The 20,079-nt window shown below is 38.6% G+C and overlaps 1 protein-coding gene across 2 annotated transcripts in view; it reads right to left on the reverse strand.

Annotated features, from left to right (window-relative positions):
• Positions 1-9: 9 nt before the first annotated feature.
• The window catches only part of dlk2 (delta-like 2 homolog (Drosophila)), a 41,287-nt gene continuing 21,217 nt past the window's right edge, over positions 10-20,079 (reverse strand). For both annotated transcript variants that reach the window (XM_048205546.1, XM_048205545.1), the window contains exons 2-6: positions 18,886-18,968; positions 9,689-9,785; positions 9,390-9,520; positions 9,170-9,314; positions 10-1,615 (exon numbers count right to left, since the gene is read on the reverse strand). In XM_048205546.1, the coding sequence (XP_048061503.1) occupies positions 841-1,615; positions 9,170-9,314; positions 9,390-9,520; positions 9,689-9,785; positions 18,886-18,955 (1,218 nt within the window). In that variant the 5' untranslated portion in view covers positions 18,956-18,968 and the 3' untranslated portion in view covers positions 10-840. The remainder of the gene's footprint in view (positions 1,616-9,169; positions 9,315-9,389; positions 9,521-9,688; positions 9,786-18,885; positions 18,969-20,079) is intronic.

The following is a 20,079-nucleotide window of genomic DNA, read 5'->3' on the forward strand; positions in this document are numbered from 1 at the left end:
ATGAAACCTTATTGTAAGTTACCAAATAAGATTACTTTATTTTAAGGAGACATTGTAGTCACATTGTACTTACTCAAATAAGTACTGAGTAATGAACTACATGTACTTACTGTAAAGTTACAGTTAGGGTTAGGGCTTGGTTTAGTGTTAGTTACTTGTAACTATGCATAATTTACTGTTATTACTATAGTAAGTACATGTAGTAATGTGTAACTACGTCACCTTAAAATAAAGTATTACCCCAAATAATATCAACACATACAACTTTTTATTTTAATAATGTATTAGTAAATGTTGGAATGTATGTTAAGATTAATAAATGCTTTTAAATAATAAATGCTTGTTTTAATTAAATAAAAGAGTTTTCATGTTAACTGACCTTAATGTAAAATGTTACCAATTTTTTTCTGTGTAAAAAAAAAAAAAAAAAAAAATTCAGAGAAAAGATCATTTTGGGGGAAGAAATGGACTAAGAAAGGCACTAAGTCACCTCTTGGTTCCATCAAAAATAGTGCTTGGTGAGATCAGCCAAAACGTTTTTCAGAGGCAGAACATGTTGTTAAATTTTTGACAAAATATTACATAAACAAACATTTCTTATCTTCGGAATAATGTTCCAAGACATGTTTGAGCATAATTGATTTCATGTTGACTCTAACTGACCTAATGTTCCCTCAGCAGTACATGCCCCACTTGTGGCATTGATTATTAAAATAAAACTACTAATTGGTTCTTTATTTCCGTGTAATCACTCTGGATAATGACCACCTGCATTCAGTACCTTTGAGTGGTCAGAAGTGGCCGTTTACTTCAACAAGAGCAGCTGCACGATCTCTATGGCTAAATGATGTCAGTGTTCAGCCTCTTCTTCTCAAGCTCGGCTGGAGCCGGAGACTGGAGGAAACTGATCTTGCATTCCTGTTGCGCAGGCACAGAGTGCTGCCGCTGCGTCCGACATCGGTGGAATGGGCGATGGTGAGTGGGGGCTGGTCTACACTGGCAGCGAGCCGATCGGTCCTGGCAATGTCCACGCAGCACCAGACCAGCTGTTACTGCCACCACGGCCAAAGTCATGCCCCCCAACACCAGCAGGATGATGAGCTGCAACTCTGACAGCCCTTCCGCCCCATGCTGAGTCACCACTGAAATTTTGAATGAACGTCTCTCATCCCCATTAGGAGTGGTCCAATGGGAGTGATTGCCCGGAGCAGACTTGCTCTGAGTAACTCTGTCTCCTTCGCCCCTGAACGGAGACACTGCTTGAGATCCCGACTCCCAGGCGGGAATCTCACAAGTTCTTCCGGTGTAACCTGGAGGGCAGACGCACTGGAACGTCGAGACTCGATCTATGCAGCGTCCTCCGTTGAGGCAGGGCTGGCTGGCGCAGTCATCCAGGTTGATGGTGCAGAAACGGCCGGTGAAACCCACAGGGCACAGGCAGGAAAAACGGTTCACGCCATCCAAACAGGTGGCGCCATTGGCACAGGGGCGCATCAGGCAGTCATCCATGTTGGTCTCGCAGCGGGGCCCCGTGAAGCCAGCCAGGCATCGACAAGACAATTCTGGAGCGTAACCACCCAGATCCTCACATAGACCGCCATTCTTGCAGGGAGACCTGAAGTAAGAAACATAATTGAAAATATATGCCACTTATGCTTGTGACAACCTTTGTGCTATTGTCACAATCTTTTAAAGGTGAAGTGTGGGATTTCTGAATTCATATTGTTATAGCTGTTTTCTGAAAACTGAGAACCGATTTACATTCACAACTTATAAAATAAATATATTAAAACCGTACAAGCAATGCAGCCATTATTTTCAGCTTCATTTTACAAACTGGTATTTCTTACCATATTATTTTAATGTATTATCATAATTAATAAACTATGGAAACTTATTTTTATTTCACAATTCTGACTTTTTTTTCACACAATTGTGAGTTTATATCTCATAATTCTTCTGATAAACTTGCAATTTATGAGAAAAAAGTTTCAATTGTAAAAAAAAACTGAGAAAATTGCGAGAAAATAATTCAGAATTGTGAGTTTATATCTCGCCATTCTGACTTTTCTTGCAATTGAGTTTGTATCACAATTCTGACTTTTTTCTCGCAATTGTGAGTTTATATCTTGCATTTCTGACATTTCTCAGAATTGCGAGTTATAAATTCAGAATTTGCAAGATATAAACTTGCAATTGAAAGAAAAAAGTCAGAATTGCGAGAAGAACTGCGAGAAAGAAGTTAGAATTGATATAAATTCGCAATTGCAAGAAAAAATTCAGAATTGCAAGATAATCTTGCCATTGTAAGAAAAAATTATATTATCTTTTAAATTGTTTTATTCTGTGGCGAAAACAATCTTCCATAATAAATGTATTGGTTTACAGCGTAAATAGTTTTACCATTTACTGCACTTAAAATAAAATCAGCATAACCAGTGTAGTCAGATTCCCAAATAAATGATTCTTGTAAGCCAGTTATATTTTTAGTGGATCCAAAACATACCACATGACCAGTCTGATTCCTGAGATTTTAAACCTTCCTGTCTTAGGTTCGATTCCCAGGCAGCACATGAATTGATCAAATAGGCACTTTGAATTCAATGTAAGCTGCTTCGGCCAAATAATGTAAATATAAATGATGTGTCCATTCTTTTTAGTGAATCAAAAATGTAGCATGACCAGTGTAGTCAGATTTCTGGATGAATTAACCTTCCTGATGATCACACAGTAGAGCATAGCAGCACTCGTGTCGATTTCCAGGCAATGCATGATTTGATCAAATGGACACCATTAATGCAATGTAAGTTACTTTTGTCAAATAATGTAAATATAAATGATGAGCCAGTTCTTTTTAGTGAATCAAAAACATGCATGACCAATGTAGTCTGATTCTTGAAAGAATGAACCATAGCACTTGCAGCACCAGTGTTGATTCCTTAAAGGGTTAGTTCACCCAAAAATGAAAATTCTGTCATTTATTACTCACCCTCATGCCGTTCCACACCCGTAAGACCTTCGTTAATCTTCGGAACACAAATTAAGATATTTTTGATTAAATCAGATGGCTCAGTGAGGCCTCCATAGGGAGCAATGACATTTCCTCTCTCAAGATCCATAAAGGTACTAAAAACATATTTAAATCAGTTCATGTGAGTACAGTGGTTCAATATTAATATTATAAAGCGACGAGAATATTTTTGGTGCGCCAAAAAAACAAAATAACAACTTATTTAGTGATGGCCGATTTCAAAACACTGCTTCAGGAAGCATCGGATCATAAATGAATCAGTATATCGGATCTGCTGTTCGGAGCGCCAAAGTCACGTGATTTCAGCCGTTGGCAGTTTGACACCCGATCTGAATCATGATTCGATACACTGATTCGATACACTGATTCATTTTTGCTCCGATGCTTCCTGAAGCAGTGTTTTGAAATCGGCCATCACTAAATAAGTCGTTATTTTGTTTTTTTTGGCGCATCAAAAATATTCTCAGCGCTTTATAATATTAATATTGAACCACTGTACTCACATGAACTGATTTAAATATGTTTTTAGTATCTTTATGGATCTTGAGAGAGGAAGTGTCATTGCTCCCTATGAAGGCCTCACTGAGCCATCGGATTTCAACTAAAATATCTTAATTTTTGTTCCGAAGAGTAATGAAGGTCTTACGGGTCTGGAACGGCATGAGGGTAACGTTAAGTGATAAATGACAGAATTTTCATTTTTGGGTGAACTAACCCTTTAAGACTGCTTAAGAGTCACAGGATTTACACTTTTGAGGGGAATTGGCCAATGCATGCATTACTTATAGTTATCTCTGCATATGAAGAGTTAATTTGCAAAAACCGATAAACGCCACTTTTTAAAAAAAAATGAACTAAGTGTTGTGCATTATTCTCCACATATAGCACGTTCTGTACCCTAAATCCGTTTTGTCAGAAAAGTCGTTATTGTCCAAAGTCAGGCATCGCAAGTTCACGTTTTACACCAGAAGCTGACAAGCGCCCTTGTTGTTTGTATACAGAAACCGATAAGTCCGTTTTAGCGAATCAGCGCACAGTATTAAGGTCAGGTGACAAGCCTTCTAGTCACTTCAAAACGACGCGCTAGCTGAGGGAAGTTTTGTCAAAGCTGACTAAAAGTGATCGAGGATTTATAATTTCGACTCCTGTAAGTCCTTGTACTCCATACACGACTTTACATGCTGAAACCTTGGTTGTCCTTTTGCGTGCGTGCGTGTGTGTGTGTGTGTGTGTGTGTGTGTGTGTGTGTATATGTATATATGTATGTATATATATATATATATATATATATATATATATATATATATATATATATATATATATATATATATATATATATATATATATATATATATATATATATATATATATATATATATATATATATATATATATATATATATATATATATATATATAGAGAGAGAGAGAGAGAGAGAGATATATATATATATATATATATATATATATATAGATAGATATATAGATAGATATATAGATATATATATATATATATATATATATATATATATATATATATATATATATATATATATATATATATATATATAGAGAGAGAGAGAGAGAGAGATATATATATATATATATATATATATATATATATAGATAGATATATAGATAGATATATAGATATATATATATATATATATATATAGATATAGATAGATATATAGGCCTATATATGTATATGTGTGTGTGCGCGCGCGCACAATGAGTGGATGTGTGTGTGTGTGTGTGTGTGTGTGTGTGTGTGCGCGCGCGCGCACATGTGTTTGAGTGTGTTTTAAATGCAATTCCAAAGCAATTACTTGGGTTTTGTTTAACTCTGAAACATGAAATGTGGAGTTATCTGCTTTTGCCAAAAAACAACTGTTGGAGTTATCTGCTTTTTCAAAAAAAAAAAAAAACTTTTCATATAAAAAAAACATACTTTCAATTAACTTTAATTTTTTAATTTACCTGCATTTTTTAGAGTTATTATTACTTAATCAAAACAACCCAACTGCAGTTTGATTGATATTACTTGGAATGCACAATAAAAAAACATGATTTGTGAGAATTAATAAATATGGAGTTAACTGTTTTTGCAAATAAACTCTTCATATTAAACTCTGACAGGAGAAGGTACCATCAAAAATATTACACATGTCCCTACTACATCATTCATGTGCACAATCTAAACCATCAAACATGTCTTTTTAAATAGTAATTGGTGTCTCTAGAACAGCAACTGGTCCAGTCCTGCAGCATCGTTTCCCTGGAAACCACTCAGTCAGTTTGTTTTGTTCGTCATGGAAGAACAGTAGGGGCCGAGCTGCAGTGTGTCAGAGTTAGCAGTCTCTTACAGGGCCAGTAATGAGCCCATTGAATTACATGATTGCACTCTGGAGGCTGCAAATTGACCAGGCTGTTGTGCTGCCTGTGCCAGTGTGTCTGGGCTTGTGCGCTAATAGATTAAGGATCACAGCTTAACGAAATGTTTATTCAAAGGGGTTATATCATGAGCAGTCCACTATTCACTGATCTCACATAAAAGAGTTCATTGTAACAGAAAGTCCTACTAAAAACTACTTCTGCAGCTTTATATGGAAGCTTGTTTCCGTCACAGAAAAAACTATTTAAAAGATAATTGCAACTTTTTATCTCCCAATTCCTACTTATTTTCTCGCAATTGCGAGTTTACATAATGCATTTCTGAGATAAGTCAGAATTGCGAGATATAACTAAACTTGCAATTGCGAGAAAAAAAGTCAGAATTGTGAGTTATAAAATCAGAATTGCGGGATATAAACTGGCAATTGACCATATGCACGGTTACGTCCTGGTTTTCGTTAAGCCAGCTTGGGCATTTCCGTTGAACTGTTATCTGTCATTCTGTACTAGCTTTTTAATGTTGTATTTATATTTTAATGCAGTTGTCACATGTGTCAAATTTGCCATTAAACCAGTTTTATTGACAAAGCTAATGGGAATGTTTGAATAAGAAACGCAGTGTCAATAATTAGACACGCACAAGCAACACTTTTTCCAGCAATTCAAATCTTATTTTTACTGTGATGACCAAAAACATTATTTGTTCATGTGATCTCCTTCTGAGATTGTCCCCATTTGTAAAACTGAACATTTCAAGATGTAGGAAATCCAATATATCCAATATTAAAGGTCCCGTTCTTCGTGATCCCATGTTTCAAACTTTAGTTAATGTGTAATGTTGTTGTTAGAGTATAAATAAAATCTGTAAATTTTTAAAGCTCAAAGTTCAATGCCAAGCGAGATATTTTATTTAACAGAAGTCGCCTACATCGAACAGCCAGTTTGGACTACATCCCTCTACTTCCTTCTTTAATGACGTCACTAAAACAGTTTTTTGACTAACCTCCGCCCACAGGAATACACAAGAGTTGCGTTTGTAGAGTGTGTTTGTCGCCATGTCGTCGAAACGCTGTTATTTTCATCCCGCAGTCCAATCACCGGGTCTGATTCCGGCTCAAATTGATAGGGTAAAATTAAAGACATGTTTACAATAACACTGAGCGCATGCATCTCCACGTTATGGTAAGAGGCGTGACCTTTCCAGGCAAGGTTCGCTAAGCTGCTGTCGAATCACAACACAGGAACCGCTGGCACAATCAGAACTCGTTACGAATTTCTGAAGGAGGGACTTCATAGAACAAGGAAGTCATCAGCCCGTTTTTATGACAGTGGAAACAGCGGTATACAGATAAGTAAATTATGTGAATATGTTTTTTTACACGCGAAACATGAACACATGTTATATTGCACACTATAAACACAATCAAAGCTTCACAAAACCACGAAAAACGGGACCTTTAAAACTCTTTTAAAGAGTGCCACTATAACCAGCAGATGGTGGCAGAGGAGCTATGCGCCCTCGATGCACACTTCAGCTGAGCCCGCAAGTCTGCGAGCTACGCAGAAGACTTCCACCCAGCAGTAAAAGGGGCATTACGTCACAAAAGTGCGGACTCAGAGGAAGACTGATGGTTTAGGGTGCCATTTGGGACCGGTCCTAAGGCACATTACGGCTCCGACGCAGCCACCAGAATTGATCGCTGCCACACTGCTTGTGTTAACACCAGCCACGCTGCGGCACGTTTCAGAAGCGGCTTGCTGCTTGGCTAAAGATCGGCACGAAGTCTATTTTTGACGGACGCCGCTCAAATACAAAATAGTTAAAATAATCCCCCTGTGTAGACTCCTGCTCATATTTCACATCACTTGGAGGCCAGAAATTGACAACGAAAAAAAAGAAAGTTGAAAAACTTCTATCTTTTATCCTTGTCGTCCATAACTGGACATTTAAGTGTATTAACTTTGTCTTTAGGCTACAGCAAAACAAAGTAGGGTAAACACAATTAAACAGGACAAAATATAAGCGTTTAGCCATTAAAAACAAAAAATAATCAAGGAAAACCGTGTCGGACAGGCACATTTTGTGGTCTAAAGAATCCAGCCGCTTCGCTTCTGAAATGCTCCTGGTGTGAGTTGACACCGCGTAGAGGATTGAACAAAACCTCGTCGGAGCTATAATGCGCCGCAAATGTGTGCAGTATAAACAAGGGGTCAGTGCAGTGCAAGCTCAATGATTTTGGCACACTTGTGAAAACTCATATTTTATTCAATGAATCTAACTAAAGTGCATAATAAATCTTTAATTTACAGTGTGTTGATGCTTTTTTTCACATGAAAGTGTGAAAACTGATAGTCAAATTGAATTTTGCCAAGGAAGAACACTGAGACACATCATTTTTTATGTCATCTTACGTTTGAATAACTAAATTAACGCTAGGCCTGTTTAAGTGACTCAATAAACTAAGTATTACACTACTGATGCTGTTAAAGCTACCTCAGGACATTGATGATATCGACACACCAACAAGTGACATTTCACCGGAAGTTTTACAGCTGGCTTATATTATTGCGGACAGAGGTGTAAAGAGTCCCTGAAAACCATACTTGAGTAAAAGTACTGATACCTTACATCGAAAATGACTCCACTACAAGTTACAAGTAACCAAGTCCAATAAGACTTGAGTAAAAGTCTTAGAGTATCTGATTTTAACAGTACTTAAATATTTTACTCATGCTGAATGTAGGCTCAGAGATCCACTAGTCCTGAGAAACATGCCAGTGAAAATAAGAAACAATTGATTTATAAGATGAGAAATCAAGATTATTTTCTAAATTCAAAATAAAGCTGAACACCTCAATGTTGCAATAAATCAAGGTCGACACAACAACCTTTTAAACGTCTAAAGCTCAAGTGCACAGAAAGGCCATAAGTAAACCAATATCCTTCAAAATGGTCTTGTCAATATAGCGGATAAATAAAACAATGTTAAGTAAAATTAAAAAGTCAAAGTCTACTGTATGTGCTTATTTGAGCCTCATCACCAGCTGCAGTCATTTCCTCATCTAATAAATAAAACATCTGTGATTCAGCAACTACCTGCTAATGCACTCACATTCACGTAAAGTATCACGTAAGTTTTGGGTGAGTAAAGTCAAAATGCACAAGATATAGTACCTTCAGTGCCCTTAGATGGCGATATCGCTTCTTTATAGCAGAAATAAACTGCTGCAGAAAAAGTTAGGTGCCATACAAAATGTAATGTGTAATTGCATTACTCATCACAAATGTGTTGGAGTAAAAAGTACATTTACTTAATCAAAAATGTAATCAAATAGAGAGTAAAAGTTGCCAATATCTCTGATTCTCAGTACAACTACAAAGTAGCCAAAAAGATACTTAAGTACAGTAACTAATTACATTTACTCAAGTACTTTACACCTCTGATTGCGGAGTTCTTAAGAACGTTCCGTGCATATGGTCAATTGCGAGTTATAAAGGACAATTCTGAGAGGAAAAAGGGGGACTTATAATTTTTTTATAACTTATAATTCTGAGAAAAAAGTCCAAATTGCGAGTTATAACTCACAATTGCAAGGAAAAAAGTCAGATAAAAAGTTTCAAATTCCTTTTTTATTGTTATTCAGTGGTGGAAACAAGCTTCCATAACTTTGTGATGTAAAACAGGTGAGAATCTGAAAACATGAGCATGCATTTATTTTATATTTAAAAAAAAAAAACACTCACTTGGTCTTTTGGCAAGGCCCGGTTTTTAGTTCACAGTCCCGCCCATGAAAGCCTTCAGGACATAAGCAGCTATAATCCCCCGAATCATTCAAGACGCAAGTAGCCCCGTTCTGACACGGCTCCTCTCTAGAGCACACATAAATATCTGTGGAAACAAGACTCCGCTGTCATGTCAGTCTGTTAAAGCATTTGCCACTTACTGTCATGAATAATTAATCACCTTTGTCGCAGAATCGCCCCGCCCACCCGTCCATGCAGGTGCACTGCCAGGGCTGATGGCAGGTGCCATGGACACATCCGGGCATCCGCACACAGTCTTCACATCGCGGCCCACCCCACCCTGGATCACACCTGCCGCACGGAGCCAAGAGTTAACCCTACATACCATGTTCATTGTACCGTTAATCTGTTTACAGTCTTCTTCTGTTGTGAGCAGGCACAAGCTTGCACAGGTCAAATATACTTTACCAACACGACACCTGAAAGTCACATACATTTCACCCTCATGATTCGACTCACCTGCAGTCACCGTTTTCAGCACATTTTCCGTGGCCAAGTTCACATGTGCAGTTACTGGCTGAGGGCGTTGGAGATGTTTCTACCGAGGAAAATGAAACTGTGAAGAGAAGCATACATGTTTGTTACATATATTTTATTGTTTTTACTATGCAGCAGTGTTTTTATTGTTAGCTAAAACTATTAAAAATGTTTTTTGTTTACTGAAATTATGCTGAAATATTAGATTTAAAAAAACTTCGAAATTAGAAATGTTTCCTTGGCAGCTAATTAAAATACTGTATAATAAGTGTAAATTGAAGTGCCAAACTAAACCTGAAATAAAAATTAATTTAAAACTAAAGTTTAGACGTGTGTATCAATTATGATACAGGAGGCTTTATATGGTTAATAGACTTCATTTTATATAAAAAGATTTTTAATATGGTACAGGAAATGATTCACCCCTGAACTCCATCATCACCATCTCGACTGAGTGATTTAGCATTCTTGGCTGTGCTTATCCAGTATTGGGTTTTGCACTACGGTGGAATGGATGTTAATGCAGGGTGTGTGTGTGTGTGTGTGTGTGTGTTGGGGGACGGCCAGCAAGCGCGTGTGTCTGTGGTGATGGGCACGAGGGGAGCGTGTGCGGTGGGAGGAGAGGAATGTGCTCATGTCTCCGCCCGTATGAGCTTTGCCCGAACATCACAAGAATTCACCATCGCCCAGAGCCCAACCCCTACATGCCTTCAAACCACCTCTGACATCACATGTCCTGTGAAGAGAGGGATAGTGCCTTTTCACTAAACATGCTAAGTTATTCCCTACAGCCAGGAAGTTTTGAACAATTATAAATATGCAAATCGTGTACACTTATGAGGACTTCATTTCCCCCCATCTGACATGCTCACTTAATCGTGTAACTATTTCGGATAAGAGCTGGTATGTGAGATATAATATATGTGTAAGCTCATATTCATTCACTGCCACTGGAATGGGAAGCATTTTCCATGTAATCTGGCCAAGACCTATATTCCTGGAAACACAGAGCTTTGAACAATGCATGCCTGGCTTTCCTGTGCTATCAGTGCAACAGCTGAAAAGTACAAACTGATAACAGAGAGCAGCCCAAACAACAATATGAAGCATAATCTCTTAAACATAGACAGCTGAAGGATTAGTTTAACATTTAAAACCAAAAGAATGTGTTCCCTTAATAATTCCTGTTCTACAGCTCAATATGAAGTGAATGGAAATTTTGTCCCTTTTGCTTGCTGGTAATTTTAGTAATTTAATGGTAATTTGGTAATTTAATCAGTGTGGAAAGATTTGCTTGATTTTGAATCAAATTCAATCCTCAAAAACGAATGATTTTTAGAAAAAGGTGGAGCTAGCTGAGGAGCTTGAAATGCTCTCCCTCGCTTCTCCGGCTAGCTCCGCAGCTCTCGCTGGCCTGGAAGCCCACGTAGCGGCTTCTTCCCGGTTGGAAGAGGGCAGTTTGCTTGCTTCTGGTTCAGTGGAACTAGAAATTGAATCAGTGTCAGAAATAACAGCCAAGTCTGACACACTGCCCTCATATAAAAGCCTCAGTTATGATGAGCTATGAGAGCTTATGACATCTTCGTCATTGAAGGCTCCCGTTTTGCCATCCAAACTGTGCCTGACAACATCTAGGCTGGTCATATGCTGCGGCAGGTCAATCTGGTGGTGCCCTGCAAACGATGGTGGTGCTGCAGGCCTACTTAAAGACCTTGCCCAGAATGAGGGACAAAGATCTGGCCTTCCGAGCCATTAAACAGGCAGGCCCGTTCAGTCAGCAGCCAGTTCAATCGATCCATTCTAAGAAGGGATATGCTCCTCATGAATATTTGTTGGGTTAAGCTTGACACTCAAGGCCTTTCCTCTCCAGTCTTTATTAGGTCTTTATTATAGACAAGGCATGTTGATGTGGTCCAGACTGCGGTTTGGCCCATTTTTCCACCATGTTAGCCCTTCATCAGGTATCAAAGCAGAGTAAAAAGAAATAGACTGCTTTATTAGGCCTGAGGAGTCTCTCGCCCTCACCCATTGTATTGTAAAAAGATATAGGCAGGGCTGTGCTCTCCGACAGATATCCAGTGAGTGGAACTGTCAGTTGATATTGTCAAATAGATTTTGTCACCTGTTGCCCTCCTCCTATTTCGTGGTATAGGGGCTATGTTAGGGCTTATGCTCCCTTCCCAATGGGTAGAATAAAAGTAAAAAAAAAAAAAAAAAGTAGAGCTGTACGGATGAAGGTTGAGGTGGTTGAGTCGTGAAGCAAGCAACTCCCTAATCTGTCGCCTTCTTCAGAATGGATGTTGAAGAAAGCTATGCTTCTTTTTAGATCTGTAAGGTAGAGCTTGGCAGGAAAGAATGATTATGTCCTTTGGTTGAATAGGAAATGGTAGAGCTGACAGATGGAACCTGGGTGAACTGAAAATTATTTCCATTTGTCGCCTTCCCTAGTTTTGTGACTGAGGGTTTTAAGCAAGGCTGCACTCCCAAAGTTGGCTGCGAGGTTGAGCTAAGCAGATGTGTATATATATATATATATATATATATATATATATATATATATATATATATATATATATAAAAATAAATAAATCAAAAGTTGTTGCCCTGTCTAGATTTATTCTAGGAGTCGAGATATAATTGTGCTCCCTGGCGACCCAATTTCTTCCAATTCCATCCAGGGCCTAATCCTCCCTGGATTAAGTATGACAGATGGAATCTGTCACCTTCCCCATTTCATAACTGGGTGTTGAAGTAGGGTGTAGCTCCGTGGTGGCCCAGTTTCTTATCTCACCTTCCCCATCCTCTTTGGTGGGGTCATTAACCAAAGATAGAGACATCCACCTTAGGTTGTGCTTGACAGATAATCTGTTGCCCTCCCCAGTTCATCGACTGGGAATTGAAGTAGTGTGGAGCTCCCTGGCAGGGGCTGGCATAAATTGAAGCTTGGTGGTTAAGATTGAGTGGGACTCATCCTCCCCAGTTATCAATCTGGGTAGTGAAGCAGGATTATGCTCCTTGTGTACAGATTGGCCCAATCCTAACAGACTACTCGAAGGTTGGAGCAGGGCTTGACAGTTGCAATGATTGGATCGCGGTAAGAATGGAGACCCATTCTCTGTTGCCTCCCCAGATCACTAGTCTGGAAATTGGGAATTCTCCCTCTGCATGCTCCCTTCGGTACACTGCTCTCTTGTGCTTAGGTCTGGAAATCATATGCAGAGTTGCTGGCAGCATATTTCATCTTGTCTGGAGAAATAAATAAAATAGGCTGGTGGATGTGGTGCTATGGAAAATCCCCTGTTTTCTCTGTTCTTAGGGGCTTCGGGCTGTCCGGTGGCTAGGCTCAGGCAGATCTAGTGTAGGAGTCCCTGTTTCAGAAACGGTTGAACATGGAGACTGGAATTTTATTTAACACCTGTAGCACCGAGCTAGTTGCGAGCAGCAACGTGATGTTACGGGATATGCCTGCTTGGTTGCTGATGCACGTGTGCTCTGGGTCAGAGCCTGTTGAGCCATTCATTGGCCAGGAAAACAACAGGATTGTGCTTGTGTAAGAACTTTTTCAGCACACAACCAGACATTGATCAGCATGGCATAGTGGGTATTAACGTCCTCATAGTGTCAGTAAGTGACGCGCCGTAGAGCCCTCTCGAAAGGGAACGTCTTAGGGTTACATAAGTAACCCGGTTTCCTGAGAAGGGGAACGAGACGCTGTGCTGCGATGCCATGCTTCAGACATGTTTGTGTGTCTTCCTTCAGACAAAATGAATCTGATGAGGTGTTTGCGTATTTATAAGCTCGGGGGCTCCGTGTGACGTCATCGTACTGTGTCGACCAATGATATTGGTGTGAAGTTACACTTGCCTCAGACACTGGATTCCACGAGGACGTGTCCCCATAGTGTCAGTAACAGATGTGCCGATACGTATGTAACCCTAAGACAATTTCTCTCACTAGTGAGCAAGGGACCAAGTGAGGAGCGGTAAGCTTAGAAATGGGAGATACGCAACATATGCAACATGAGAAGTGGAACGTTTGCTGTGCATAGTTCAGTATTAACATTTAAAGTAATTTTCTTTTTTCTTTCCTTCCTGTATGTTGTGCATTTGCTCTCTGCATTTACTACCCAGTTAACAGGGAACATTCCCACAACTTTCAATAATATTATGTAAAGTTTATGTAAATGTTAAGATAAAACACATTCTAATAACATTATTAATAACTAATATGCGTTCTCATGTTCTTGGAACATCTTTATGATGTTATTTTAACATTAACCTTCTTGGAATATTCCAAAAAAACGTTCAAAAAAATATTGACAAGTAAGGTTAGGAGAATGTTGTACAAACATTATCATAACCTTTTTAAATAATATTCCAATTATGACAAGAAAAATTGACATTTTAATGTTTTAGAAACATTGCAAATCACTGGTCCCACAATGAATATAGAACATATATTTGTTAGCTGGATAGTACGTTCAAAACATGCAAAGGATGACAAGGACTGGGGAGTTGTTTGAATCCAGGATGGACAGTGAATACTGAATACGTCATACACAGTAAACACTAAAGAGTTTTAAAGAGAGAACGAGTGCTGGTGTGACAGCAAACAGAGATCAGATGATCTCGAGTGCTGACAGACAGATGTGGTGCAGATAACCTTCTCTTGTACAAACTCCAGGAGTTCTGAAAGAAGCCATGCTACCAACTTTATTACATTATTCAGAATTGTGACAGCAGCTCATCTGTTTTATAATTTTTCTCCATTGAGTAGTGGTGCAGTGTGACAAGATGCTGCATCACTGTCGCACACGCATTATATGTGCAGCTGTACAGCTAAGAAAACTGATAAACAAACACCATCTCCTAAAATATCCTCTCTTATTGGAAAATCTGACACATTTTAGTAAATTGATTTAGTGAATTTTAACAACTATCCAAAAAAAAGAAAGAAAAGACAGAGACACACATATCAGATAGGTACAAGTGCAGAACCAAAACCAAAAAATCAATAATTTAGTTCTACTTACAAGACCTTTTTAGACGTGTGGATCTTTTGGGTTTTCACCATTGACATTAGGTCAAGATTTGCGTTTTGCATAAGAAATTAATGCATAATACTTTTAATTTTATTAGAGTAATTAAGATCAGCTGAATTATACGGTTCCTTTGTTTTGCTTCTTCTGTAATGGTTAGGGGAAAAAAAAGAGGTGAAATTTACCCCAAAATCAATAGAGTATTCTAAAGTATACAGTAAAAAGTCAATCTAATTCAATCTAACTGCTTAACTGTCATGAAAATAATATCACAATGCAAAAACAATTTTAATCTAAATATTGGGGTGAAATATGACCTGGACATGTTCTTGACAGGTTTCATCAGACACCTGCTGATTTGATCTGTCTTGTTCTGATTCACTGTTGATTGATTCATACTAAAGAAGGATGTATGATCTGCCAATGGGCCATAGTGATCATTTCAGTTGTTAACAATGGCTGCGCTTCCTGGGGTTGAGTGCTTTATGATCGGAGAGCGACAGGTGTTGTGACTGTCTCCATCCTCTGGTCTCTGTGGCTCACCTCATGGGGGTCCTCAAAAAGACACCACAGTGAGTGGGCTTGCTGCATGTGAAAACCAGAGAGATCTAAATTTATTCCTACCATGAAACCCTATATACCTCTCCAGAACCCCTGTGGCTATGCTCAGCGCCTTGGTGCCAGTGAAACATGCAGGTATGGGTTTCCCTTTGGTTTTAAACCCCAGATGGGCCAAGTGTACGCATGTGTGTCTAAGATCTTATTGGGGAGCAGGTGGAGTGAAATAGAAGGCTGGCCGGACGGAGCTGAGAAATAGGTAACTAGATCCATGTGAACCCAAGGATCATTCAGCCTCAGTATCCACTCAGCCGTTTGCACTGCTAGAAAAACATTTTGCCAGGACAGACAAGCGAGGACGGATTATGATCCAGTGAGGCTCTGGAGCACCAGCGTGGGTTGGTGTCAGGCTCATTGGAAAAACGTGCCTAATACATACAATTCATTGCAGTTTCTAGCTAAAAAGAAGAAGAAAAAAACTGCAAAAAAGAAAAAACTGTCATTAACACTATTGGCAGTAAAACACAAGACAACTTTTATTTGTCTTCACACAAATTATGTGTAATAATTTGTGTGAAAATAATGGCAGATGATTGATTAATAAAGACTTGTTTTTGTGCGTATTGCATAATTTGTAAACTAATACCTTTTGAAGTTTTGCATCACATAATCAGCTCCAAATGTTTGGCTTTTCTGATTTAGTAAAGTTTGTTCGGTAGCTCACCTGGTACAGGTGCTCAAAGAAGCAAGAAACAATGTCATGGTTGCTTCAGAAAATGCATTTTTATCTAACATTTGCTTGTGTTAACAGTTAGATTTATGGTTGGGTTTAGTGTAGGTGGTAGGTTATTTTCAAACGAGATTAACCTGGCCGCCACGAAACGTGCAAGAAGCAACATAGTATAATTTTGCAGAAATGTTGCCACAGGCACGTTTTTGTTGTGAGGTGTAATGTCCAGTAACCATGTTTGCGTCTGGTTATCTGATTTTGAAGAAATAATAAATGCTGGGCTAAAGTCATTCTCGGTGAATTCTCTGCTAGTGCTATGCACTTAAAAGGAATAGTTTAGAATAGAAAATAGTTAGAAAATGCTGTCATCATTTTCTCAGTTTAATGTCATTCCAAATCTGGAAGTCCAGTGTTGTTGTTTGTCCAGTTTTAACCCAACTTGGGTTGTTTTTAACCCAGCATTTTTTAGAGTGTAGTTTTTGTTTGTTGTTAGTTGCCAAGGCAACATTTCTCATTGTTATGTTTTTCATCTAATATTCATATTTTATGTTATTTCAGCTGTATTTCAAATAGCAAAAATATTTTAAAGGGGTGGTTCATTGCAATTTCACTTTTTTAACTTTAGTTAGTGTGTAATGTTGCTGCTTGTGCATAAACAACATTTGCAAAGTTATGGCGCTGAAAGTTCAAATATCTCAAACAGAGATATTGTCTTTTAAAGTTATGGCAGTTTAATGGCTACAAAAACGACCGGTTTGGACTACAACAAGCTTCTTCCCGGGTTGGTGACCTCATAAACCCTGCAGTTAACATAGACACTGCCCACGGGAGCACGCAACAAAGTGGGCGAGGCCATACAAGTTGTCTTCATAAGGACACTGGACTTCGGGAACAATGTTTAAAATTTGTTTAATTCTGTTCCTGACGATTATAATGCTAATTTAGCTGTCTGTGCTGCACATTTTATGGAAGACAGATTCCAGTATTTACACGAGTTCAATGCTGGATTTGCACAAAGGCTATTACTGAAAGATGGAGCAGTTCCCACTTTAAAAGCAGAAGCTTAAGTTTATGGGCCCCAACCTGTAAGTATGTTTTATTTTTTTATAAAGTTATATAGTTTCTGGGACGTAAACAAAGACCAACGCGGTTTGGCTTCACTAGCCAGTTAGCTAAATTCTATTTCATACTTCTCCAACAAACGCCAAAAAACACCAACAAACTTCTATGTAATCACACCAGCCAACTTCTGTTGGTGTTTGTTGCCGTTTTTGTTATCTGTGTACAGCATTGTTTCATTACGGCTTTTATGTTGTTTACCCACATGCTCGGTGAACCACCCCTTTAATAGATTTTTCACTAATGATAATAACCAAGTTTAGGGTTTCCAAAAAATTGATAGAAAATTCTGTCATCATTTACTCACCCTCAGTGTTGGTAATCAAACAGTTGACAGTAGCCATTGACTTCCATAGTTTTTTTTTTTTTTTTTTCCTACTATGGAAGTCAATGGCTACTGTCAACTGTTTGATTACCAACATTCTTCAAATATTTTCTTTTGGAGCAACTTGAGGGTGAGTAAGTGATGATCATTTTCATTTATGGGTGAACTATCCCTTTAAAACCACGGTCCCATAATATAAAACATCAAAGCTGCTATAAAATGTTCAGCAGGCACTGATATTGTTGAGCAGGTTCCAGGAACTGATATGATTTCCCATTTCTTATTTCACGTCATGGCAATAGTCACTGGCACACATTCAAGCGCTTTTCCGTCTGTCTGTATCAGTTTTGCATTGCAGTGGCTTGTTTCCAGGTTTGAGCCTCACTGGAAGCCCCTGACAGTCAGAGGCTCCGGGGTCCCATTGGCCCCATTGGCCTGTTCTGTAATCCGTCTTTGCAGACATGAACAGATCAGGTTTTCCCCCATCTTCAACTGCAGGCCAATGGGTACAACTGACTCTGGCTCGGTTAGACTCATAGAGGAAGGACTCTGGGCATTGCCCTTTGACCCCGACACGCGTGTGACACAAAATCTTGTGCCCAACAACTGAGACACAGATTTGTCACATTCTCTAACCAGACTGGAATTTCACAGCTGAATACTCAAGAGACGGATCGGCCACAGAGGAACCATCAAAGGCCTCTGACACTGAGTTTTATGTAATCTACTCGACAGGATCCTGTTGCAGCACAGTTGGCAGGAACTGACTGAGGAAATGAACAGCCTATATGGCCAATTTTTTATTTGCATTTGGAAAAATGCATAATTAACTTGCTCTGACATTATATTTTGTAATTGCTTGTGCTGGATGTGTGCTTTAGTCTTAACTTGTCATATATTTTGCCAGTGTCATATAACCACTTTCCTTTTTGTATATACTAAAGATATGTGATATTTTAAAGAATTATTATATTATATATAGTGGATGTATAATTCCACTATAAAATATTGTACATATAACAAATCTCAACTGCTTGATTGTTTTTATTGTCGCACAACTTAAATTATATTATCACCCAGCTAAATGCATAAAGTTAGTCTGCTAAATGTGACTGTAAGGCAAAAATATATATATTAAGATATTATAAACATTAACATTAGGATTTTCTATAAAGCTAATTTCAAACATTGTGTATTGTGAAACACACTTTATAAATAAAATTGACTTTAACTTGGCAAACAAGCTACATTGTGGCCATTGCTGATTTCAATATCTATAGCATACATATTACAGTTCAATGACAGCAAAATAGTTGTTAACAATCATGCTGAAATTTAAAGGAAACAAGGATATACAGTAAAATGACATTGTGTGTAATGTATTTTGGGGGTGGAATAAATATATTTACCTTGAGCTTCACAGTTGTGTTTAAATAGCACACAGCAGACAGAGAGCAGAAGAACTACAGTGAGTTTCATGGTGCAGGGCAATCTGAAACGATGAGAATCAGCACATTAACATTCATGAAATTAGCATGCATTCATTTAATAACTAACTTTGCTGTACATACAGTACAGGTGCTGGTCATATAATTAGAATATCATCAAAAAGTTGATTTATTTCACTAATTCCATTCAAAAAGTGAAACTTGTATATTCATTCATTACACACAGACTGATATATTTCAAATGTTTATTTCTTTTAATTTTGATGATTATATCTGACAACTAAGGAAAATCCCAAATTCAGTATCTCAGAAAATTTGAATATTACTTAAGACCAATACAAAGAAAGGATTTTTAGAAATCTTGGCCAACTGAAAAGTATGAACATGAAAAGTATGAGCATGTACAACACTCAATACTTAGTTGGGGCTCCTTTTGCCTGAATTACTGCAGCAATGCGGCGTGGCATGGAGTCGATCAGTCTGTGGCACTGCTCAGGTGTTATGAGAGCACAGGTTGCTCTGATAGTGGCCTTCAGCTCTTCTGCATTGTTGGGTCTGGCATATCGCATCTTCCTCTTCACAATACCCCATAGATTTTCTATGGGGTTAAGGTCAGGCGAGTTTGCTGGCCAATTAAGAACAGGGATAACATGGTCCTTAAACCAGGTACTGGTAGCTTTGGCACTGTGTGCAGGTGCCAAGTCCTGTTGGAAAATGAAATCTGCATCTCCATAAAGTTGGTCAGCAGCAGGAAGCATGAAGTGCTCTAAAACTTCCTGGTATACGGCTGTGTTGACCTTGGACCTCAGAAAACACAGTGGACCAACACCAGCAGATGACATGGCACCCCAAACCATCACTGACTGTGGAAACTTTACACTGGACCTCAAGCAACGTGGATTGTGTGCCTTTCCTCTCTTCCTCCAGACTCTGGGACCCTGATTTCCAAAGGAAATGCAAAATTTACTTTCATCAGAGAACATATCTTTGGACCACTCAGCAGCAGTCCTGTCCTTTTTGTCTTTAGCCCAGGCGAGACGCTTCTGACGCTGTCTGTTTTTCAAGAGTGGCTTGACACAAGGAATGCGACAGCTGAAACCCATGTCTTGCATACGTCTGTGCGTAGTGGTTCTTGAAGCACTGACTCCAGCTGCA

The sequence above is a fragment of the Megalobrama amblycephala genome, linkage group LG10 (assembly GCF_018812025.1).
Source record: "Megalobrama amblycephala isolate DHTTF-2021 linkage group LG10, ASM1881202v1, whole genome shotgun sequence".
Taxonomy (NCBI): Eukaryota; Metazoa; Chordata; class Actinopteri; order Cypriniformes; family Xenocyprididae; genus Megalobrama; species Megalobrama amblycephala.